The sequence below is a fragment of the Jaculus jaculus genome, chromosome 2 (assembly GCF_020740685.1).
Source record: "Jaculus jaculus isolate mJacJac1 chromosome 2, mJacJac1.mat.Y.cur, whole genome shotgun sequence".
Taxonomy (NCBI): domain Eukaryota; kingdom Metazoa; phylum Chordata; class Mammalia; order Rodentia; family Dipodidae; genus Jaculus; species Jaculus jaculus.
The window spans coordinates 200,323,186-200,349,358 of NC_059103.1; the positions used below are offsets into that span (position 1 = coordinate 200,323,186).

A 26,173-nucleotide genomic window follows, 5' to 3' on the forward strand; every position below is an offset into this window, starting at 1 on the left:
CATAATGCCCTTCCCATGTTTATGGGGTCCTTTATTCCCTCCTGCTCCTCTTCCTTCTCTGTCTTCCACTTTCTCTTCCTCTTCCTCATCTTCTCCCTGTTACTCTTCTTCTCACTCTGCTTCCTATCTTCTTTCCTCCTCCTCCTTTTCTTCATCTTACTCTTCCTCATCTTCTTCCTCTTCTCCCTGCTCTTCCTCCTCTTCTTCTTTTCCTTCACTTCTCCTCCTCCTCATCTTCCTTCTTCTACCACTCTTCTCTCACTATTTGAACTTCTTGTAGCTTCTTTCCTGGAGCCACTGTAGGACGTGTCAGACACCTGTTCTGAAAGTACAAGACAAGCTCCCCTAAGGTTCTACTCCTCTGGCTTAAAATAAAGAATAGAATTATCCATTTCCTTCCATCCTACTGGCATCACACACTGGCCTCTTTCTCCTCTACAATAACCCCTCATGTCAGGTCTTTTCAGCCATGTCAAAAACGACTTCACATTTCCTTTGCAGCATGGAGACCCAGAGTTGTATGGACTAATGGTGGTAGAAATTGTTTATCACAGTTGCTTATATATCCAACTTCTGCTCCTTGGGAATTCCTACCATTTCTCAAAGACTATCCCAAACTGACACCTATGTAATTGGTGTGTAATTTTTCACAACACGAGTGTTTAATCAGCAGGAATCTTAAAGCAAAAAAAGGAGCTCCATCGAGCCTCAGAGTCCAGGTGTCCTTTGGTACTGATAGGGAACATTTGTTAAATTGTAGCTGGTGATACCCTGCACCTAGGGCTCTTAGGAATATGCCTTAGCCCCATTATAGTGTATGGGCTCAAAAAGACACATCACTTCCTCTCTTCTTCATTAAGAATACCCTGGATAATCACATCATTCATCACTAGTGCAACCCCTACACATTTGCTTCACTGATCACCAGTGATAACTAACCCCTCACACCCACATCACACATTGCCTGTGCTGACTGACCCCTCACACCCATTCACTCATCACCTGTGCTGACTGACCCCTCACACCCATTCCCTCATCACCTGTGCTGACTGACCCCTCACGCCCATTCACTCATCACCTGTGCTGACTGACCCCTCACACCCATTCACTCATCACCTGCGCTGACTGACCCTTCACACCGATTCACTCATCACCTGCGCTGGACTGACCCCTCACACCCATTCACTCATCACTGTGCTGACTGACCCCTCACGCCCATTCACTCATCACCTGCGCTGACTGACCCCTCACGCCCATTCACTCATCACCTGTGCTGACTGACCCCTCACACCCATTCACTTCACCTGTGCTGACTGACCCCTCACACCCCATTCACTCGATCACCTGTGCTGACTGACCCCTCACGCCCATCCACTCATCACCTGTGCTGACTGACACTTCACACCCATTCACTCATCACCTGTGCTGACTGACCCCTCACGCCCATTCACTCATCACCTGTGATGACTGACCCCTCACACCCATTCACTCATCACCTGCGCTGACTGACCCCTCACACCCATTCACTCATCACCTGTGCTGACTGACCCCTCACGCCCATTCACTCATCACCTGCGCTGACTGACCCCTCACGCCCATTCACTCATCACCTGTGCTGACTGACCCCTCACGCCCATTCACTTCATCACCTGTGCTGACTGACCCTTCACACCCATTCACTCATCACCTGCGCTGACTGACCCCTCACGCCATTCACTCATCACCTGTGCTGACTGACCCCTCACACCCATTCACTCATCACCTGCGCTGACTGACCCCTCACACCCATTCACTCAACACCTGTGCTGACTGACCCCTCACACCCATTCCTTCATCACCTGTGCTGACTGACCCCTCACACCCATTCACTCATCACCTGTGCTGACTGACCCCTCACGCCCATTCCTTCATCACCTGCGCTGACTGACCCCTCACACCCATTCACTCATCACCTGCGCTGACTGACCCCTCACACCCATTCACTCATCACCTGTGCTGACTGACCCCTCACGCCCATTCCTCATCACCTGTGCTGACTGACCCCTCACACCCATTCACTCATCACCTGTGCTGACTGACCCCTCACGCCCATTCACTCATCACCTGTGCTGACTGACCCATCACACCCATTCACTCATCACCTGTGCTGACTGACCCCCTCACGACCCATTCACTCATCACCTGCGCTGACTGACCCCTCACACGCCATTCACTCATCACCTGTGCTGACTGACCCCTCACACCCATTCACTCATCACCTGTGCTGACTGACCCTCACACCCATTCACTCATCACCTGTGCTGACTGACCCCTCACACCCATTCACTCATCACCTGTGCTGACTGACCCCTCACACCCATTCACTCATCACCTGCGCTGACTGACCCCTTCACACCCATTCACTCATCACCTGTGCTGACTGACCCCTCACACCCATTCACTCATCACCTGTGCTGACTGACCCCTCACACCCATTCACTCATCACCTGCGCTGACTGACCCCTCACACCCATTCACTCATCACCTGCGCTGACTGACCCCTCACACCCATTCACTCATCACCTGCGCTGACTGACCCCTCACACCCATTCACTCATCACCTGTGCTGACTGACCCCTCACACCCATTCACTCATCACCTGTGCTGACTGACCCCTCACACCCATTCACTCAACACCTGCGCTGACTGACCCCTCACACCCATTCACTCATCACCTGTGCTGACTGACCCCCTCACGCCCATTCACTCATCACCTGTGCTGACTGACCCCTCACACCCATTCACTCATCACCTGTGCTGACTGACCCCTCACACCCATTCACTCATCACCTGTGCTTACTGACCCCTCACACCCATTCACTCATCACCTGCGCTGACTGACCCCCTCACACCCATTCACTCATCACCTGCTGCTGACTGACCCCTCACGCCCATTCACTCATCACCTGTGCTGACTGACCCCTTCACACCCATTCACTCATCACCTGTGCTGACTGACCCCTCACGCCCATTCACTCATCACCTGTGCTGACTGACCCCTCACACCCATTCACTCATCACCTGCTGCTGACTGACCCCTCAACGACCATTCACTCATCACCTGTGCTGACTGACCCCTCACACCCATTCACTCATCACCTGTGCTGACTGACCCCTCACGCCCATTCACTCATCACCTGCGCTTACTGACCCCTCACACCCATTCACTCATCACCTGTGCTGACTGACCCCTCACACCCATTCACTCATCACCTGTGCTGACTGACCCCTCACACCCATTCACTCATCACCTGTGCTGACTGACCCCTCACACCCATTCACTCATCACCTGTGCTGACTGACCCCTCACACCCATTCACTCATCACCTGTGCTGACTGACCCCTCACACCCATTCACTCATCACCTGTGCTGACTGACCCCTCACGCCCATTCACTCATCACCTGTGCTGACTGACCCCTCACACCCATTCACTCATCACCTGTGCTGACTGACCCCTCACACGCCCATTCACTCATCACCTGTGCTGACTGACCCCTCACGACCCATTCACTCATCACCTGTGCTGACTGACCCCTCACACCCATTCACTCATCACCTGCGCTGACTGACCCCTCACGCCCATTCACTCATCACCTGTGCTGACTGACCCCTCACACCCATTCACTCATCACCTGTGCTGACTGACCCCTCACACCCATTCACTCATCACCTGCGCTGACTGACCCCTCACACCCATTCACTCATCACCTGCGCTGACTGACCCCTCACACCCATTCACTCATCACCTGTGCTGACTGACCCCCTCACACCCATTCACTCATCACCTGCGCTGACTGACCCCTCACACCCATTCACTCATCACCTGTGCTGACTGACCCCTCACACCCATTCACTCATCACCTGTGCTGACTGACCCCTCACCGCCCATTCACTCATCACCTGTGCTGACTGACCCTCACACCCATTCACTCATCACCTGCTGCTGACTGACCCCTCACACCCATTCACTCATCACCTGGCTGACTGACCCCTCACGCCCCATTCACTCATCACCTGCGCTGACTGACCCCTCACGCCCATTCACTCATCACCTGTGCTGACTGACCCATCACACCCATTCACTCATCACCTGTGCTGACTGACCCCTCACGCCCATTCACTCATCACCTGTGCTGACTGACCCCTCACACCCATTCACTCAACACCTGTGCTGACTGACCCCTCACACCCATTCACTCATCACCTGTGCTGACTGACCCCTCACGACCCATTCACTCATCACCTGTGCTGACTGACCCCTCACACACCCATTCACTCATCACCTGCTGCTGACTGACCCCTCACGACCCATTCACTCATCACCTGCGCTGACTGACCCTTCACACCCATTCACTCATCACCTGTGCTGACTGACCCCCTCACGCCCATTCACTCATCACCTGTGCTGACTGACCCCTCACGCCCATTCACTCATCACCTGTGCTGACTGACCCCTCACACCCATTCACTCATCACCTGCGCTGACTGACCCCTCACACCCATTCACTCATCACCTGTGCTGACTGACCCCTCACACCCATTCACTCATCACCTGTGCTGACTGACCCCTCACAGCCCATTCACTCATCCACCTGTGCTGACTGACCCCTCACACCCATTCACTCATCACCTGCGCTGACTGACCCCTCACAACCCATTCAACTCATCACCTGCGCTGACTGACCCCTCACACCCAATTCACTCATCACCTGTGCTGACTGGACCCCTCACGCCCCATTTCACTCATCACCTGCGCTGACTGACACCCTCACGCCCAATCACTCATCACCTGCGCTGAGCTGACCCCTCACAGCCCATTCACTCATCACCTGTGCTGACTGACCCCTCACGCCCATTCACTCATCACCTGTGCTGACTGACCCCTCCACGCCCATTCACTCATCACCTGTGCTGACTGACCCCTCACGACCCATTCACCTCATCACCTGTGCTGACTGACCCCTCACACCCATTCACTCATCACCTGTGCTGACTGACCCCTCACACCCATTCACTCATCACCTGTGCTGACTGACCCTTCACACCCCATTCACTCATCACCTGCGATGACTGAACCCCTCACACCCATTCCCATCATCACCCTCCTGTGCTGACTGACCCCTCACACCCATTCACTCATCACCTGCGCCTGACTGTACCCCTCACAACCCATTCACTCATCACCTGCGTGACTGACCCCCTCACGCCCATTCACTCATCACCTGCGCTGACTGACCCCTCACACCCATTCCACTCAACAACCTGTGCTGACTGACCCCTCACGCCCATTCACTCATCCACCTGTGCTGACTGACCCCTCACGCCCATTCACTCATCACCTGTGCTGACTGACCCCTCACGCCCATTCACTCATCACCTGCGCTGGACTGACCCCTCACGCCCATTCACTCATCACCTGTGCTGACTGACCCCTCACACCCATTCACTCATCACCTGTGCTGACTGACCCCTCACGCCCATTCACTCATCACCTGCGCTGACTGACCCCTCACGCCCATTCACTCATCACCTGTGCTGACTGACCCCTCACACCCCATTCACTCATCACCTGTGCTGACTGACCCCTCACACCCATTCACTCATCACCTGTGCTGACTGACCCCTCACACCCATTCACTCATCACCTGTGCTGACCTGACCCATCACACCCATTCACTCATCACCTGCGCTGACTGACCCCTCACACCCATTCACTCATCACCTGTGCTGACTGACCCCTCACACCCATTCACTCATCACCTGTGCTGACTGACCCCTCACACCCATTCACTCATCACCTGCGCTGACTGACCCCTCAACGCCATTCACTCATCACCTGCGCTGACTGACCCCTCACGCCCATTCACTCATCACCTGTGCTGACTGACCCTCACACCCATTCACTCATCACCTGTGCTGACTGACCCCTCACGCCCATTCACTCATCACCTGTGCTGACTGACCCCTCACACCCATTCACTCATCACCTGCGCTGACTGACCCCTCACGCCCATTCACTCATCACCTGCGCTGACTGACCCCTCACACCCATTCACTCATCACCTGCGCTGACTGACCCCTCACACCCATTCCCTCATCACCTGTGCTGACTGACCCTCACACCCATTCACTCATCACCTGTGCTGACTGACCCCTCACGCCCATTCACTCATCACCTGCGCTGACTGACCCCTCACGCCCATTCACTCATCACCTGTGCTGACTGACCCCTCACACCCATTCACTCATCACCTGTGCTGACTGACCCCTCACACCCATTCCTCATCACCTGTGCTGACTGAACCCTCACGCCCATTCACTCATCACCTGCGCTGACTGACCCCTCACGCCCATTCCCTCATCAACTGCGCTGACTGACCCCTCACGCCCATTCACTCATCACCTGTGCTGACTGACCCCTCACGCCCATTCACTCATCACCTGTGCTGACTGACCCTTCACACCCATTCACTCATCACCTGCGCTGACTGACCCCTCACGCCCATTCACTCATCACCTGTGCTGACTGACCCCTCACGCCCATTCACTCATCACCTGCGCTGACTGACCCCCTCACGCCCATTCACTCATCACCTGTGCTGACTGACCCCTCACCCCCATTCACTCAACACCTGTGCTGACTGACCCCTCACACCCATTCACTCATCACCTGTGCTGACTGACCCCTCACACCCATTCACTCATCACCTGCGCTGACTGACCCCTCACACCCATTCCTCATCACCTGTGCTGACTGAACCCTCACGCCCATTCACTCATCACCTGCGCTGACTGACCCCTCACACCCATTCACTCATCACCTGCGCTGACTGACCCCTCACGCCCATTCACTCATCACCTGCGCTGACTGACCCCTCACACCCATTCACTCAACACCTGCGCTGACTGACCCCTCACGCCCATTCACTCATCACCTGTGCTGACTGACCCCTCACACCCATTCACTCATCACCTGCGCTGACTGACCCCTCACGCCCATTCACTCATCACTGCGCTGACTGACCCCCTCACGCCCATTCACTCATCACCTGTGCTGACTGACCCCCTCACACCCATTCACTCATCACCTGTGCTGACTGACCCCTCACGCCCATTCACTCATCACCTGTGCTGACTGACCCTTCACACCCATTCACTCATCACCTGCGCTGACTGACCCCTCACGCCCATTCACTCATCACCTGTGCTGACTGACCCCTCACGCCCATTCACTCATCACCTGCGCTGACTGACCCCCTCACGCCCATTCACTCATCACCTGCGCTGACTGACCCCTCACGCCCATTCACTCATCACCTGTGCTGACTGACCCTCACACCCATTCACTCATCACCTGTGCTGACTGACCCTCACGCCCATTCACTCATCACCTGTGCTGACTGACCCCTCACCACCCATTCACTCATCACCTGCGCTGACTGACCCCTCACGCCATTCACTCATCACATGCGCTGACTGACCCCTCACACCCATTCACTCATCACCTGCGCTGACTGACCCCTCACACCCCATTCTCATCACCTGTGCTGGACTGGCCCCCTCACACCCATTCACTCATCACCGTCGCTGACTGACCCCTCACACCCATTCACTCATCACCTGCGCTGACTGACCCTTCACACCCATTCACTCATCACCTGCGCTGACTGACCCCTCACACCCATTCACTCATCACCTGTGCTGACTGACCCCATCACACCCATTCACTCATCACCTGCGCTGACTGACCCTCACGCCCCATTCACTCATCACCTGCGCTGACTGACCCCTTCACACCCATTCCCTCATCAACTGCGCTGACTGACCCCTCACACCCATTCCTTCATCACCTGTGCTGACTGAACCCTCACACCCATTCACTCATCACCTGTGCTGACTGACCCCTCACGCCCATTCTCTCATCACCTGTGCTGACTGACCCCTCACACCCATTCACTCATCACCTGTGCTGACTGACCCCTCACGCCCATTCACTTCATCACCTGCGCTGACTGACCCCTCACGCCCATTCACTCATCACCTGCGCTGACTGACCCCTTCACACCCATTCCCTCATCAACTGCGCTGACTGACCCCTCACACCCATTCCTCATCACCTGTGCTGACTGGCCCCTCACACCCATTCACTCATCACCTGTGCTGACTGACCCCCTCACACCCATTCACTCATCACCTGCGCTGACTGACCCTTCACACCCATTCACTCATCACCTGCGCTGACTGACCCCTCACACCCATTCACTCATCACCTGCGCTGACTGACCCTTCACACACCCATTCACTCATCACCTGCGCTGACTGACCCCTCACACCCATTCACTCATCACCTGTGCTGACTGACCCCTCACACCCATTCACCTCATCACCTGCGCTGACTGACCCCTCACGCCCATTCACTCATCACCTGTGCTGACTGACCCCTCACAACCATTCACTCATCACCTGCGCTGACTGACCCCTCACACCCATTCACTCATCACCTGTGCTGACTGACCCCTCACGCCCATTCACTCATCACCTGTGCTGACTGACCCCTCACACCCATTCACTCATCACCTGTGCTGACTGTTCCCTCACACCATTCACTCATCACCTGTGCTGACTGACCCCTCACGCCATTCACTCATCACCTGTGCTGACTGACCCTCACACCCATTCACTCATCACCTGTGCTTACTGACCCCTCACACCCATTCACTCATCACCTGCGCTGACTGACCCCTCACACCCATTCACTCATCACCTGTGCTGACTGACCCCTCACGCCCATTCACTCATCACCTGCACTTACTGACCCCCTCACACCCATTCACTCATCACCTGTGCTGACTGACCCTTCACCACCCATTCACTCATCACCTGTGCTGACTGACCCCTCACGACCTTTCACTCATCACCTGTGCTGACTGACCCCCTCACACCCATTCACTCATCACCTGTGCTGACTGACCCCTCACGGCCCATTTCAACTCATCACCTGTTGCTGACTGACCCCTCACACCCATTCCTCATCACCTGTGCTGACTGAACCCTCACGCCCATTCACTCATCACCTGCGCTGACTGACCCCTCACGCCCATTCCCTCATCAACTGCGCTGACTGACCCCTCACGCCCATTCACTCATCACCTGTGCTGACTGACCCCTCACGCCCATTCACTCATCACCTGTGCTGACTGACCTTCACAACCCATTCACTCATCACCTGCGCTGACTGACCCCTCACACCCATTCACTCATCAACCTGTGCTGACTGACCCCTCACGCCCATTCACTCATCACCTGTGCTGACTGACCCCCTCACACCCATTCACTCATCACCTGTGCTTACTGACCCCTCACGCCCATTCCCTCATCAACTGCGCTGACTGACCCCTCACAACCCATTCACTCATCACCTGTGCTGACTGACCCCTCACACCCATTCACTCATCACCTGCGCTGACTGACCCCTCACAGCCCATTCACTCATCACCTGCGCTGACTGACCCCTCACGCCCATTCACTCATCACCTGCGCTGACTGATCCCCTCACACCCATTCACTCATCACCTGTGCTGACTGACCCCTTCACACCCATTCACTCATCACCTGCGCTGACTGACCCCTCACGCACCATTCACTCATCACCCTGTGCTGACTGACCCCTCACGCCCATTCACTCATCACCTGCGCTGACTGACCCCTCACGCCCATTCACTCATCACCTGTGCTGACTGACCCCTCACACCCATTCACTCATCACCTGTGCTTACTGACCCCTCACACCCATTCACTCATCACCTGTGCTACTGACCCCTCACACCCATTCACTCATCACCTGTGCTGACTGACCCCTCACGCCCATTCACTCATCACCTGTGCTGACTGACCCGCTCACACCCATTCACTCATCACCTGTGCTGACTGACCCCTCACGCCCATTCACTCATCACCTGTGCTGACTGACCCTTCACACCCATTCACTCATCACCTGCGCTGACTGACCCCTCACGCCCATTCACTCATTCACCTGCGCTGACTGACCCCTCACACCCCATTCACTCATCACCTGCGCTGACTGACCCCTCACACCCATTCCCTCATCACCTGTGCTGACTGACCCTCACACCCATTCACTCATCACCTGTGCTGACTGACCCCTCACGCCCCATTCACTCATCACCTTCGCTGACTGACCCCCTCACGCCCATTCACTCATCACCTGCGCTGACTGACCCCTCACACCCATTCACTCATCACCTGTGCTGACTGACCCCTCACGCCCATTCACTCATCACCTGTGCTGACTGACCCCCTCACGCCCATTCAATCATCACCTGTGCTGACTGACCCCTCACACCCATTCATCATCACCTGCGCTGACTGGACCCCCTCACGCCCATTCACTCATCACCTGTGCTGACTGACCCCTCACACCCATTCACTCGTCACCTGCGCTGACTGACCCCTCACACCCATTCACTCAACACCTGCGCTGACTGACCCCTCACACCCATTCACTCATCACCTGCGCTGACTGACCCCTCACACCCATTCACTCATCACCTGTGCTGACTGACCCCTCACACCCATTCACTCATCACCTGTGCTGACTGACCCCTCACGCCCATTCCTTCATCACCTGTGCTGACTGACCCCTCACACCCATTCACTCATCACCTGTGCTGACTGACCCCTCACGCCCATTCCTTCATCACCTGCGCTGACTGACCCCTCACACCCATTCACTCATCACCTGCGCTGACTGACCCTTCACACCCATTCACTCATCACCTGTGCTGACTGACCCCTCACGCCCATTCCTTCATCACCTGTGCTGACTGACCCCTCACACCCATTCACTCATCACCTGTGCTGACTGACCCCTCACGCCCATTCCTTCATCACCTGCGCTGACTGACCCCTCACACCCATTCACTCATCACCTGCGCTGACTGACCCCTCACACCCATTCACTCATCACCTGCGCTGACTGACCCCTCACGCCCATTCACTCATCACCTGCGCTGACTGACCCCTCACACCCATTCACTCATCACCTGTTCTGACTGACCTTCACACCCAATTCACTCATCACCTGTGCTGGACTGACCCCTCACGACCTTTCACTCATCACCTGCGCTGACTGACCCCTCACGCCCATTCACTCATCACCTCTGCTGACTGGCCCCCTCACACCCATTCACTCATCACCTGTGCTGACTGACCCCTCACGCCCATTCACTCATCACCTGCGCTGACTGACCCTTCACACCCATTCCCTCATCAACTGCGCTGACTGACCCCCTCACACCCATTCCTCATCCACCTGTGCTGACTGGCCCCTCACACCCATTCCACTCATCACCTGCGCTGACTGACCCCCTCACACCCCATTCACTCATCACCTGCGCTGACTGACCCTTCACACCCATTCACTCATCACCTGCGCTGACTGACCCCTCACACCCATTCACTCATCACCTGTGCTGACTGACCCCTCACACCCATTCACTCATCACCTGCGCTGACTGACCCTTCACACCCATTCACTCATCACCTGCGCTGACTGACCCCTCACAACCATTCACTCATCACCTGCGCTGACTGACCCCTCACACCCATTCACTCATCACCTGTGCTGACTGACCCCTCACGCCCATTCACTCATCACCTGTGCTGACTGACCCCTCCACACCCATTCACTCATCACCTGCAGCTGACTGTTCCCTCACACCCATTCACTCATCACCTGTGCTGACTGACCCCTCACGCCCATTCACTCATCACCTGTGCTGACTGACCCCCTCACACCCATTCACTCATCACCTGTGCTTACTGACCCCTCACACCCATTCACTCATCACCTGCGCTGACTGACCCCTCACACCCATTCACTCATCACCTGTGCTGACTGACCCCTCACGCCCATTCACTCATCACCTGTGCTGACTGACCCTTCACACCCATTCACTCATCACCTGTGCTGACTGACCCCTCAACGCCCATTCACTCATCACCTGTGCTGACTGACCCCTCACGCCCATTCACTCATCACCTGTGCTGACTGACCCCTCACGACCTTTCACTCATCACCTGTGCTGACTGACCCCTCACACCCATTCACTCATCACCTGTGCTGACTGACCCCCTCACGCCCATTCACTCATCACCTGCACTTACTGACCCCTCACACCCATTCACTCATCACCTGTGCCTGACTGACCCTTCACACCCATTCACTCATCACCTGTGCTGACTGACCCCTCACGACCTTTCACTCATCACCTGTGCTGACTGACCCTCACACCCATTCAACTCATCACCTGTGCTGACTGACCCCTCACGCCCCATTCACTCATCACCTGTGCTGACTGACCCCTCACACCCATTCCTCATCACCTGTGCTGACTGAACCCTCACGCCATTCACTCATCACCTGCGCTGACTGACCCCTCACGCCCATTCCCTCATCAACTGCGCTGACTGACCCCTCACGGCCCATTCACTCATCACCTGTGCTGACTGACCCCTCACGCCCATTCACTCATCACCTGTGCTGACTGACCTTCACACCCATTCACTCATCACCTGCGCTGACTGACCCCCTCACACCCATTCACTCATCACCTGTGCTGACTGACCCCTCACGCCCATTCACTCATCACCTGTGCTGACTGACCCCTCACAACCCATTCACTCATCACCTGTGCTTACTGACCCTCACGCCCCATTCCCTCATCAACTGCGCTGACTGACCCCTCACACCCAATTCACTTCATCACCTGTGCTGACTGACCCCTCACACCCATTCACTCATCACCTGCGCTGACTGACCCCTCACGCCCATTCACTCATCACCTGCGCTGACTGACCCCTCACGCCCATTCACTCATCACCTGCGCTGACTGACCCCTCACACCCATTCACTCATCACCTGTGCTGACTGACCATTCACACCCATTCACTCATCACCTGCGCTGACTGACCCCTCACGCCCATTCACTCATCACCTGTGCTGACTGACCCCTCACGCCCATTCACTCATCACCTGCGCTGACTGACCCCTCACGCCCATTCACTCATCACCTGTGCTGACTGACCCCTCACGCCCATTCACTCATCACCTGCGCTGACTGACCCCTCACGCCCATTCACTCATCACCTGTGCTGACTGACCCCTCACACCCCATTCACTCATCACCTGCGCTGACTGACCCCTCCCGCCCATTCACTCATCACCTGTGCTGACTGACCCTTCACACCCATTCACTCATCACCTGCGCTGACTGACCCCTCACGCCCATTCACTCATCACCTGCGCTGACTGACCCCCTCACACCCATTCACTCATCACTGCGCTGACTGACCCCTCACACCCATTCCCTCATCACCTGTGCTCACTGACCTTCACACCCATTCACTCATCACCTGTGCTGACTGACCCCTCACACCCATTCACTCATCACCTGTGCTGACTGGCCCCTCACACCCATTCACTCATCACCTGTGCTCACTGACCTTCACACCCATTCACTCATCACCTGTGCTGACTGACCTTCACACCATTCACTCATCACCTGTGCTGACTGATCCCCTCACACCCATTCACTCATCACCTGTGCTGACTGACCCCTAACACTCATTCACTCATCACCTGTGCTGACTGACCCCTCACGCCCATTCACTCATCACCTGTGCTGACTGACCCCTCACGCCCATTCACTCATCACCTGCGCTGACTGATCCCTCACACCCATTCACTCATCACCTGTGCTGACTGACCTTCACACCCATTCACTCATCACCTGTGCTGACTGACCCCTAACACTCATTCACTCATCACCTGTGCTGACTGACCCCTCACGCCCATTCACTCATCACTGTGCTGACTGACCCCTCACGCCCATTCACTCATCACCTGTGCTGACTGACCCCTCACGCCCATTCACTCATCACCTGTGCTGACTGACCCTTCACACCCACTTCACTCATCACCTGCGCTGACTGACCCCTCACACCCATTCACTCATCACCTGTGCTGACTGACCCCCTCACACCCATTCACTCATCACCTGTGCTGACTGATCCCTCACACCCATTCACTCATCACCTGTGCTGACTGACCCTTCACACCCACTTCACTCATACCCTGTGCTGACCCCCATGATGGTAGATGCTTACAAAATTCCATTTGCCACAAAAATCTTTGTTTCCTTTGTTCTCATAACTCTATGCCATTCAGGATTTCTGGCACTATCGTTGTCTGAGGTTTTCATGTCTACCTTCTTCAGAGAATTTCCTCATCACTTCATGTAGATACTATTAAGTTATTATTGCCCAGCAGGCCTATTTAGACTTTCTTACAAATCACAGTAGATGTACTAAAGGTGACCATGCACGTGGTAGACAAGGAGTTAATGTCGGCACTCATCAAGTATGAAATATGGGACAAATCTGTGTGGTTTTACAAATATCTGAAGCCTTAATTATAAAATGGGCATCGTTATTAGGTCTGTTATGAAGATTGAGAGAGATGATTTTATAACAGGCCGAGTTCATGGCCTGTCAAGTACAAGGTCTTCCTCTTTATCTCTTCCTGCCTTGTACTCAGGGCATGACTTCACGTGTTGCTCCCTCACCATAATGCAAAGCACTTAATGACAATCAGAGTGGGTGGTTTCTTGGAGCATGAAACTAGCTGAGAGGAACAGAAAGCCAAGGCTTGGAAAGATTGGAATATCATATTTTTTCATTTTCATAAATTGGGTTTAAGGATGCTAAGACATGTTTCGTACATCCTGGAGGGTAGACCTTAGGTTTGAAGCATTACTAACTCATCCAGGAATTTTTTTTATTATCATGTAAGAAACAAGCAAAAAGGAACAAAACGCAGAAGGCTGATGCATAATCCTGAGTGTACTGAAAGGACTATTTCAGCCCATCTCATCGAGTGGCTCCATACTGGTGGGTGATGCTGCCCCAGGGAGATCTGGCCATATCCAGCGACACTGGAGGTGGGAGTGATACAGACCTTGCATGGGCAGAGAGCAGAGATCCTGCTCATCACTAAGAAACACACAGGACAGCTCTGCTCACAAACAAGCAGTTTTCAGTCCCTAGCCCCCTAAGTCAGTATTATTCCGGTGGAGGTGCCTGGCACAGGTCTACCACCCTGTGCACCCTTGCTGCCCTGCAGAGGCTGGGTAGCACCTGCCTGCACAGGCCACGAGGCCCATCTCTTCCTATCCCCTTCTGCTCTGCAATCTGTAGGGAATGATATTCTTTTTTATTTCATGGAGCGATTTGTCCTCCTGTCTGTGCCTTCCTTCAGTCAATCTTATTTCTTGTAAATGTGCGACAGTGTGCTGGGCTTTTCAGATGAGGAAGTGTATTTGAGTCAGCCAACTCTTCACCACCAGGATAAATGTCAGGACACAATCCCCATGAGTGTACTTTGGTGATTCTTTTAATTATTTTGTTTGTTCTTGTTCCTTTATAAGAATTTCGACCTCTCCTCCTACTATTAAGGTTTACCTCCTTCCCTAAAGTGAGAACACCCAGGAAGGGGTCTTGAGCTACATGATTGCACACTATCCCATTCTTAATTCTTTTCTTCTATGACTGTGTTAACATTGTTTAGGTCCTTTCCCTCCCTGAGATATGCTTAATTTCCTGCTGGTCATGTGTCATGAGCCTGTGTCTGAATTCAAAGCTGAATCAGAAAGACCCGGCCTGTCACTGTAGTTTTCCTCGTGACTGTGAACACGTTAAATAACTCATAGTAGCTCACCTCCTCTTTGTTGAGTGTGATAACATCAGCAAATACTTCACATGGGTCTCTTACAGAGTAAGGAGAAAGTATTGTGTTAGGTCTATATAAGACCTCAGTGAATCGACCAAATTCTGGTGAGCAGGAATTCTCACAGCTTGCCTCTGAGACTTATGGCTGGATTCTTGATCCCTGTCTCATCAGGATTTTTCATGTACAGAAAATGCCCATTTCATGTGGTTTATAAGGGAGCCACTGTGGGCTCCAGGGGTTCAGGTGGTCTTTTTAGCCACTTTTAAGCTGGCATTCATTTGCACACCAGTGGCAAAAGCTACAAGAATCATAGCCACTGTGCTGGATGGTGGGACTCTGCTTCTTACCTGCTCCAGGCCCCACGTGCTCCTGTGTCAGCACCAGCAGCTTGATGACTGCTCCAGTCCTGGACGATGCTCCTGGGGGTCTTCTGAGTGCTCTGGCTCACCACAGCCTGCACAGTCCGCGGGACCTCACTTGTAGAACGCGAGGTCCATGACGACTCTTGGAAGGCCAGCAGGCTTTTTTTTTTTTTTTAATTTTATTTATTTATTTATTTGAGAGCGACAGACACAGAGAGAAAGACAGAGAGAGGGAGAGAGAGAGAATGGGCATGCCAGGGCTTCCAGCCTCTGCAAACGAACTCCAGACGCGTGCGCCCCCTTGTGCATCTGGCTAACGTGGGACCTGGGGAACCGAGCCTCGAACCGGGGTCCTTAGGCTTCACAGGCAAGCGCTTTAACCGCTAAGCCATCTCTCCAGCCCCCAGCAGGCTTTTATATATAGAAGAATCAAACCCTTTTATTACCATGGATACTGCTTTATCTTGACTGCCTGTTGTCTGTAATGGAAGTGTGATGAGACATTTCCATTACAAGGAGCTGGAGCTAAGCTTGGGACGCCTTTGTGAACATGTGGACAGATTCTGTCTTATGTTCTGGGAGCCATTTAGGCTTTCATTTAGTCATTGTCAGAAGCACAGAGTTGACCAATATCTACAGTACACCAGGTGCTAGTGAGGTACTGGGATGCAAAAATGAACATGTTGTAGTTGCTGTCCTCGGAGGGTGGGGATCCCACAAAGACCATGCAGAATTATTAGAGCAGAGCTCCGCCTGAGGGGCAGGACAAGAAGGGGAGCCAGGAAGGCTGCAGCCATGCTGCCACTAAAATTCCTTGAAAAGAGAAACTGGACATCTGCACGAGCTCTGGTGTGCAGATTGGTGTCAACAGCAGTACTAAGTCCCAGAGGTGCATATTGCCTTGCTCTTCGATTTGCCGGTTGTGAGAAACTGTATTCAGCCTGGCAGAGCATTTGCAGATCTGAGTAAAATGACATTGTGCCCAGCACTCAGCTTGTGGAGGGGGAGGCTTCAGTGGGAACCTGTTTGGACGACAGCAGAGACAATCTGCTGTCACTCATGTGAGCTTGTCTTCCAGGTTGAGGGCTGTGACCGGGACACCGACGATCAGTAGTCGCACCCTTGGCCCTGCACTTCCACCCCGGAGGGGTCTGCACCACCAGGTCCCTGTCATGTTTGACTACTTCCACCTGTCAGTGATTTCGATGGCCGTCCACGCTGCCCTGGTGGCACTGCAGCAGCCCCTGATTAGGTATGACGTTAGGGTCGCGGGCAACTATCCATCACCGTTACTCCCTAGAGACCCAGTGTGCGCCATGATCCAATAGACTGGAGAGAAACTTCTCCGAGGTTTGGGCTCAGACTCACTGCAAGCAACAGAAGAGGTTGGTGTTGGCCTCCGGGGTCCAGTGGACACTGGGAGATCACAGGTGCTAAAGACCTCCAAACCATGTCTTATACCAGTCTTACAACTACAAGGATTTGGTTTTTCACTGGCCTACTTTTTCCTAAAGTCCTTGAAAACTCACCTCATGTTCCCAGTCCCCATAATCTCCACCTCCGAAGCAGGAACACTAAAATTCCCCATCTGTATAGTTTTAGTGAATTCATAGAGAAGGACTGGGCCAGGCATTTGGTTGGGACCCTGTTCTTTTCCCTGGGCTTCATTCTGTTCAAATGCAGGTTTGCCTCTAAGATCGCTGGCCCCTGTCCATTCAGTGATCTGCCCCATAGCATCTGCAAACTGCCCAGACCCAAGGAGAGTTAATGAATTTCCTCGCATAGAGGGATGGTGCTGACGATAGCTGCAGGGGGCTGTCCAAAGCCGTCCTTCATGCTCCAGACACATGCACTTAGATCATTCTGAAAGCAGATTTCACACACGTGGGATGGAATCTTGTGGACCAGACTCTAGGGAAATTTGTCCAATTTCCCAGCTCTGGACAGCTCTTGGGGCTAAGAGTGTAAACTTGTATAGGAGAGATTTGGAAGTCCTCACTAATTTTGCTGCCTGTGGTCTTAAAACTCCTCTCTCTGTCGGGATCTAGAAGTAGGAAATGAAAACCTACTCCTTGGTCATGATATGTGACTTTGCCTCTGGAAGTCTAGAAACGTTCATGTGCATCTGCTGATTTCTGTTCTTGGTGTCATTGGCCTTTGAGGACATTTCAGGCACTAAGGCTCTAGAGCTTTCTGGTATGTTTGTGTACTAGAATCCGGAACCCGAGAAGTGTTGTTCAGGATAGAGCAGGTGAAGTTCTCAGGTAAGGTGAGCGTGACCTTTTGAAAGAGCAAAAAGAATTACAGAGGAGGAGGTTTGGAATCGTGCTGGCTCCTGGCAGGGGGCTGGCCTGCACAGGCGTTAAATGAGAGCACAGGGCTGGAGGGGGAGGCACAGAGAATTGAGGTGGGCACACAGCTTGTGAGCAGCAAACCCAAGCCTGGAGCCACGGCCAGAGGACAGAAAGCTAATGGTCCTCTGGCTTATGCTGAGACGTCTGAGCATTTTCCTGCCCTGAAACCTTGATTTAGCTCCTAAACCAAAAAGAGACTCTGAAGACAAGAGAGGCTCATGGCTGGGGTTGATGGTCTGTGGTACATCATTCCTCTTCCATCTCCTGGCTGCTGCAGGAGAGGTGTCAGGATCCACACAGTGCAGCATGCCTGGGGCACATGCAGTCTCCTCAGAACTCCACTGTCCTGTGGACTGACTGATCTGCATATACGGAATTGTCATAGGGAATATAGGGAATTGTCATGGCCTTCTGGGAACGTAGGAGAGCACTTTATCTGGGCAGCTGCAGGAGAAGTATAATCCAGGAAAGCAACGAGTATGTATCTCCTGCAAAAACACATTTCCTAACCATTGCGTCCCCTGATCCTGCATGAAAGGTTCTTCAGTGTAGGTATGGGGCATCATCTGTCTGTTAGTGCCAATGTAGATGGTTGAAGAGTGCGTCCTGGGATCAGTGGGGGTTGTTCTGCTAGAAGCCAGGCAACAGCTCAGGTGGGAAAAGGTTGCTCTTCTAAGGGGTTTCTGAGGCCCAGAGGGTGAGGTGTCTTTCCAAAGCTGGAGTCAAGACTGTCTTACTGTCTAGTGCTACCACTGAGGATAATTGGGGAGCTCAACCACTTCTTAAACATCTCTTTCTCCATGTAAGCACATAAGCAAACATACAATAGACTTTTTATAAAGATAGGAGGTCATAGTAAACCAACAGGGGCAGAGGGTACATTAAAATGTCATATACATTATACAGTGCCTGCTTCATGAAAATTTGTGTGACTCAAGGTGGGTGTCATCACATCTGAGAAAACCTCCAAAAAGATGGAACCTGGAAAGCTCTGAGATTCACATATCTAGACCGCCAGAGTCTGGAAGAAATGTACACTGATAGCACACTCTAATTACCAAGTGCTCCTGTTAAATCAGAGGGAGGCTGGATTAGTGAAGTGATTAAAGAATGGTGTTTGGGCCAGATGGACCCAAGTGGCAACACCGAGCCTCTGGTTGTAAGTCTGTTCACTTGAGCATGGGGGCTTTAGTTTCAGGGCATACCAGGAGAATACTGGAAGGCTTAAATGAGATAGTATGTGTGAAGGCCTTATCTATGATGACAGTCGATTAATGTTTGTTTTAGCCATGGTGGATTCCAGAATTTGGTCTATGCCTCATACTTAATGCTGATAAGCACTTAGCAGGTGGCAGTGACTTTCAGTGTGGGGAGAAGCACATGGTTCTTGGGAATCAAAGGAAAGTTTTCGCCAAGAGAAATTGGCTTTATGCCTCACACATGGGAGGCAGGAGACTGTGACAGCGAAAATGAATTTGGCAAGGTAAATTGAAGCCAGATTTTCAGGGTGTAATTAATGACATACACTGGGTATTAAAGCCACTGGTTGTGAATGAGGACTCACAGCAGGCTTGAATAGGAAAACACTCTCAAAGACCCCACCCCTCCCCAGAGCTCCCTCCATCAGTAGAAGGCTGAAGCTCAGGCAAAGAGGACTAGTGAGGGGTCAGCAGGGGTCGAGGAGCTGAAGCCACTAGCCATCATAGAGAGCCTTGATGCTGACTTTACTGAGCTGGGAGCATGGGAATGTTCTTATGCAGGAAGTTAGCCTTCTGATGAGAGCACACTGCCGCAAGTGTTCTGGAGCCGCCTTCTCAGATAGGAGCCCAGACAGGCCACTGGAGGGCTTACAGCTCTCCACGGAGGAGGTGGAAATAGAACTGCCTTCCGCTCCTTGGGATTTGCAGGAACAATTTCTTCTTGGTGCAAAGGGAGACCTTTGAGATTGTGGGGAAATACCTGTCAAATGGGGGCGAGCACCAGCTGTCGCAGAAAGCAGGTAGCAATTGGCGGTGAATCAGGTTGTGAAATAAATACTTAGCCTCAGGTGACCCTTAACCTTCCAGGAAAAGACCAAAGGGGAGATCCAAGTTTTATCTTTAAATTAGCATCCCCTGGTGGACAACTGTCTGCTCTGAATGCTAATTAAAGACCAAACTTAAGCAAGTACCAAGTATTTCTGTTATTTATTTGTAGAAGGCTCAATGGATGATTAATGGTCACTTAAATACACACACACACACACACACACACACACACACACACACACACACGTCCTACTTTTCTTCTGGATTGTTCCTTCTAGCATCTTCTGACTGAATGGTAAACTTGATTGTTTATTTATTTAGTTAGTTAAGAGTGATAGACAGTGAGGAGAAAGAGGCACACACACCAACACAACACACACCAACACAACACACACACACATACACACATACACACACACACACACACACACACACAGAGAGAGAGAGAGAGAGAGATGAAGAGAGAGAGAGAGAGAATGGGTGTGCCAGAGCCCTCCAGCCCACTGCAAACGAACTCCAGACACGTACAACCCCTTGTGCATCTGGGCTAACGTGGGTCCTGGGGACTCAAGCCTCGAACCTGGGTCCTTAGGCTTCACAGGCAAACGCTTAACCGCTAAGTCATCTCTCCAGCCCCAGTAAACTTGTTTTAACTGTCAGTTCTAAGCAAATTCAAACAGTGTTAGTATTATATTTTATACCCAACCCTCAGTAAGGTTCCCTCGCAGACACCCAAATCCACAGATGTTAAAGAACCTTGTATAAAATGAAATACTTTCTGCATGTAATCTATGCACAAACTCCCATATGTTTTAAATCATTTCTGAATTGCTCACAACACTAATACAATGTAAACACTGTGCAAATGGTTATTGCATTTTATTGTTTAGGGCATAATCACAATAAAAAAAAACATCTGGGCCTGTTTAATATAGCCACAAGTGATATTTTTTCTTTGTTTTTTTATTCTTTCCTTCTTGAAATGGAGTCTCACTCTAGCCCAGGCTGGCGCCAAACTCATGGTGGTCCTCTTGCCTCATCTTCCTGAGTGCTGGAATTAAAGGCGTTGTACCACTATGCCCAGCTCTAGACACTACTAGCTTTTAAAAGTTTTTAATGTATTTGCAATCAGAGAGAGATAGAAGAGAGAGAGACAGAGAGAATAGGCACACCAGGGCCTCCAGCTTCTGGCTTTATGTGGGTACTGGGGAATCGAGCTCAGATCGTTAGGGTTTGCATGCATGTGCCTTAACTTCTGAGCCATCTCTCAGCCCTAGATACTTCTTTTATTAATATTGCTAATCTATAGTGGGCTGAATCTGTTGAACTCAAGCTATGGAGGATTTTGATTACATGTTACTATCACTAATAGGCATATATATGCATATATATATATGTTTGTAATAATGATTTTTAGTAATAGTAATTTAGACTGCAACAATAATTGCTAGCACTTGTTGAAATCATCAGTATTCTCAGTGCCTTATGGCGCAAGGGCATTGACAACCCTTCTGAGAGATGGGACATGGGAAAAGGAGAGGTTCAAACTTCTCCCAGGTCACAAGCGTGCAGCTGGTGCTACTGGTGTTTACAGCCCTTGGAGTCTGGTACTAGTAGGCGATGGTCTTGGTTACTGCCTACTTGTGAACCGCTTCACATCATGGAAGCCTTCTCCTCTGTGTCCACTGGCCTTGGTTTCCTTCTGTTGCATTTCAGCTTTTGTCTTGTTTGGCCCTCTCTCTACATCTAGGTGAGGCTTCAAGTGAGGGTCACAATTCATTATCTTGCTACTCTGGGATCTCACCCATTATTGAAGTTGTGACATGAGACTAAATAGTATTTGAATAATTGAGTTAAATGGGAACTAGTAGTGATACTTTTATATCCCTCTCAATATTTTAAGCAGAAGCAACTGCTCTGTTCTCTTGAACTATGACATGACAGCTGAGGCTATCTGTCACTGACCTTAAATTTCCCGGGGGGTTAACCACATCTATAAACTGCCTACTTGTTATATGAATGCACAGCATGAAATAATTAATCGTTAGATTGTTTAGTAGATAAAATCTGAAAGAAAGGTAAAGCAAATGTAATTTTATTTTACTGACATGTTAAATTGACACAATCAAGAGGTTAAGGTAGGAGAAATGCCCATACAACACAAACACATAAAGATGCATGATAACATCATCTCTGCTAATCTCCTCTGAGCCTAAAATTGATCCTGACTGGCCACACATATTAGGTGAGCTTTATAAGGAATCATAGAACTAAATATAATCTGTGTTTGTCTATAGGGAAAGCTTTGTCAGTGTGATAGCCTGGAATGCTCTGCTTAAACTAGTGCTTGGATCAGGAAGGTGGATATCCTTTTATGTCTTCCATAGGAAGACAAGTGTATCAGGGAAGGGTCCCGGGGTGGAAGGAGCTTGTGTCAGGTGATGTCCCAATGAGATCAAAAACAAGGTACCAAGGGGAAAAGTTGCTGGGGCTGTTTTTTCTACGTTGTCCATGAACTCTTCCCACTTGTCCCTGTGGCCTTGTCCCCCTTGACCAGTGTGTTCAAAGTTCCTGGGGTAGGCATTTTTTCCTCGAGGTGTAGGATGTGTGTCCCTTATGGCTCTCAAGCATACCTACCTGTTAGATTCTCTTGTCATCACAACATCTGAAGACCACTTAACTCTATACCATGAGCTTCCAGCAACACCACCAGGAGCTGGGCTAATGCACCATCACTGTCCTCACCTCCTGTTTCTCCCTCCCCCACTTCTCTTCTCTAGTTTTGCACGTCATGAAGAGGGCTCCTGGCTTGGTTAAAGGTGGCCCAGACACAGGACCAGAACAGCCCCTAATTTCTCTGGGAAAACTTGGTCTTTGGAGCTGGATATTGCAAGCCAACTTCCTCAGAGGTAATGTGATCTTGTGACCTACAAACCTCACCTGGCACAGTATGTTTCTCTGAGATGCCTACATCTTTCAAATGACCCTCTTAGAAAGTTGTCTCTTCTCTTCACTATCTACCTATCCTTCTCTTTATCACTACAGCATTTCCCAAGGCATCCAAGCCAAGCCCTGTGGTAGACACAGCACAGGTGGTCCCTATGTAGTGACTCTTGTCCCTGGGCTGCATGGGAAAGGTCTCTCTGGAGGCCAGAAGGCTGTGCTGTGAACAATTTGTCTCATCCTATGTGGTGACATTGAGCATCTGTTGGCAGTGGTAATGCCCTACTTTCAGACCCTGGACCCATCTCCTTTCTTACTCTCTGAGTGTATTCTCTCCACCTGTAGAATGGGATCACTAAGCAATAGTCTAGTGCGTAGTTTTGTGTATCTTCCATTATGGATGGTACAAAATTCTTAACAAAGTACTTGATCACTGTTTCGGTAAACATGCACACCCTGCACTTCCTTTTGTTCCTTCTTACTAAGAAAGCATCTGCTATACTTTTCTGTAGGCCACCACACTATCACTGTCCTTTATTCTTTTGAATGACAGTATGTTGTGGGTTTTGTTAGTGCTGTTTCCAATGAATACCAGCTTGTACTTCAGACGGCACAGAGTCTGTAGTTTTTTCCTAATCATAAAGATTTGGCTTACAGCATTACAAAGGCTGAGAAGGCCCCTACATATGGATTCAGCAAGCGGATCTAATGAGAGTTAATACAGATGTAGAGCTCTCGTCCAAGTCTGACACCAAAGGCAGAAAAAAGCACGTGGCACTGGTGAGAAACAATCACTAAGAGAAACATAGTCCTTTCTCTGGTTCTGTCTCTTGATCTAGTTAGACTTGTACAGTGGATTGGATGGGTCCCTGTCCACATTGGTGAAGGCATTCTCTTTCATTTAGCCTTCTCCTTTGTTCAGTCTATTCTTTGACTCAGATCAAACACCATCTCTCTCCCACAAATACCCAAACTGACCACCAGAGCAATGTTTAACCAAACATCTTGGCTCTCCATGGCCCAGACTAGTGAACACATGAAATTAATTAAGGTGCTGCCAATGGCTCACATGTGAAGAACTTTCTGTACTCAGCAGCCGCATCCACCTTCCTGAGTCTCTGGACTCCGAGGGAAACGAGGGTAAATCACTTAGCTTGCCTTCCTGGACCTTTACTGGCTCTGAGACCAGCCATGAGGTCTGGCTGCAAGAGTTATACGAGTCACATCTGCCAGTGGTGTAGACTACTGTATCGATCTCACATTCTCGGGGTCCTGAGGAGTGCACAGAAGGCTGCCAGGATTCCCACCGTGTGCTCGGTGGCATGCCAAGAGCAGGCTTTTTAGTTTTAGTGGCATTAGTGTGAGCTCTGACCCACTCTGGACTTGCTGGGGCTGAGGTGTCTAGCTGGCAATACAGAGCCTAGAATGCATGTGGAAGAAAGTAGAAAGCAGGTTCCTGCAGCTGTGCTTCCTCCTGGGCATTAGTGAATCCATGTTCCAGAGTGGGATGGGCCAGCAGAGAAGGATCTCCGTATCAAGCCCTACAACAAGACCCTTGTCCTGCACTGAAGATGTGACCCTCATGTATGTGCCAGTTCCATAGCCTGCTAGGGACATTGGAAACTGATTCCATGGGATTAATTCCTATCTAGGACTCTCCAGGCATCAGCCACTACCTCCTGGGGTGCTATCACAGAATGACTTTCTCTGTACCTGGCCTCTCTTGTACCCCAATGTGTAGGTTTTGAGGGACTCCCCAGTAGACTTCTTCAAAACGTTCAGCTCAAACTGTTTTCTGGAGGACATGGGACGTCATGCTTGTCAGTTTTCACTGCTGAATTCAACACTTGCCTCCCACGCTGAGGTCCATAGCTGGCACAACCAAAGCATACGTAATGCACTATGCTGAGCTCTCTGCCCCCAAGCACCTTGGATGCCTCAACTCCCTGCACCTCCCCCAAGACTTTTCAGACAACACCATTGCCTGAGACAATGCTCTCTGCTCTCCCAGGTGACAAGACCGGCTTCCAGATGGCCAAGACATTTTGGTTTCTCCTCACAAGGGCTCTAAGTTGTTGAAGGAAAAGACCATTCACATGTAGACTCAGGTTGTTCAGGTCCCAACATCATGTCTGCCACAGACAATCAGTGCTCATGAAATGTGTGTTAAGTGATTGATTGACACAATTTTTTTTTCTTTTTTTTGTTTTAAAATTTTATTTTATATATAATAGGCTATATACTATTGTCCCCCTCACCCCAACTCCTGTACTAAAGAGGGCATTTCCTCAGTAGGGGTTATGGTAGTCATTGTGGGCGGGTCATGAAAGGCTTCAGTCACTCCTGACTAGGGTAGGACGGGGAACCATGCCTCGTGTTACTCCTACACCACTCTGAGGCTCTTACAATTCTTGTCCATACACTCTTCCACAAAGTTCCCTGAGCCATGAAAGCCCAATTTTAGCATGGACTTCTTTGTAGCATCTGGATTTCTGCCTGAATAGGTTCAGATTATCCTAAATGGATTGACACAGTTTTATACGAGTCACACAGGCCACAGAGCTGAATGCACAGAGGTGAGCTACATGGGTCCCTTGTTGCCTTATCTGTAAGCAGACAGACAGTAATGGGAGGTAAC

The 26,173-nt window shown here is 51.3% G+C and overlaps 1 protein-coding gene across 1 annotated transcript in view; it reads left to right on the top strand.

The window, feature by feature from the left end:
• The window catches only part of Fam135b (family with sequence similarity 135 member B), a 354,422-nt gene that overhangs the window by 237,323 nt on the left and 90,926 nt on the right, over positions 1-26,173 (top strand). The window contains 4 exon segments of the mRNA XM_004656183.3: positions 17,290-17,463; positions 23,373-23,406; positions 23,408-23,452; positions 23,454-23,501. Of these exon segments, the coding sequence (XP_004656240.2) occupies positions 17,290-17,463; positions 23,373-23,406; positions 23,408-23,452; positions 23,454-23,501 (301 nt within the window).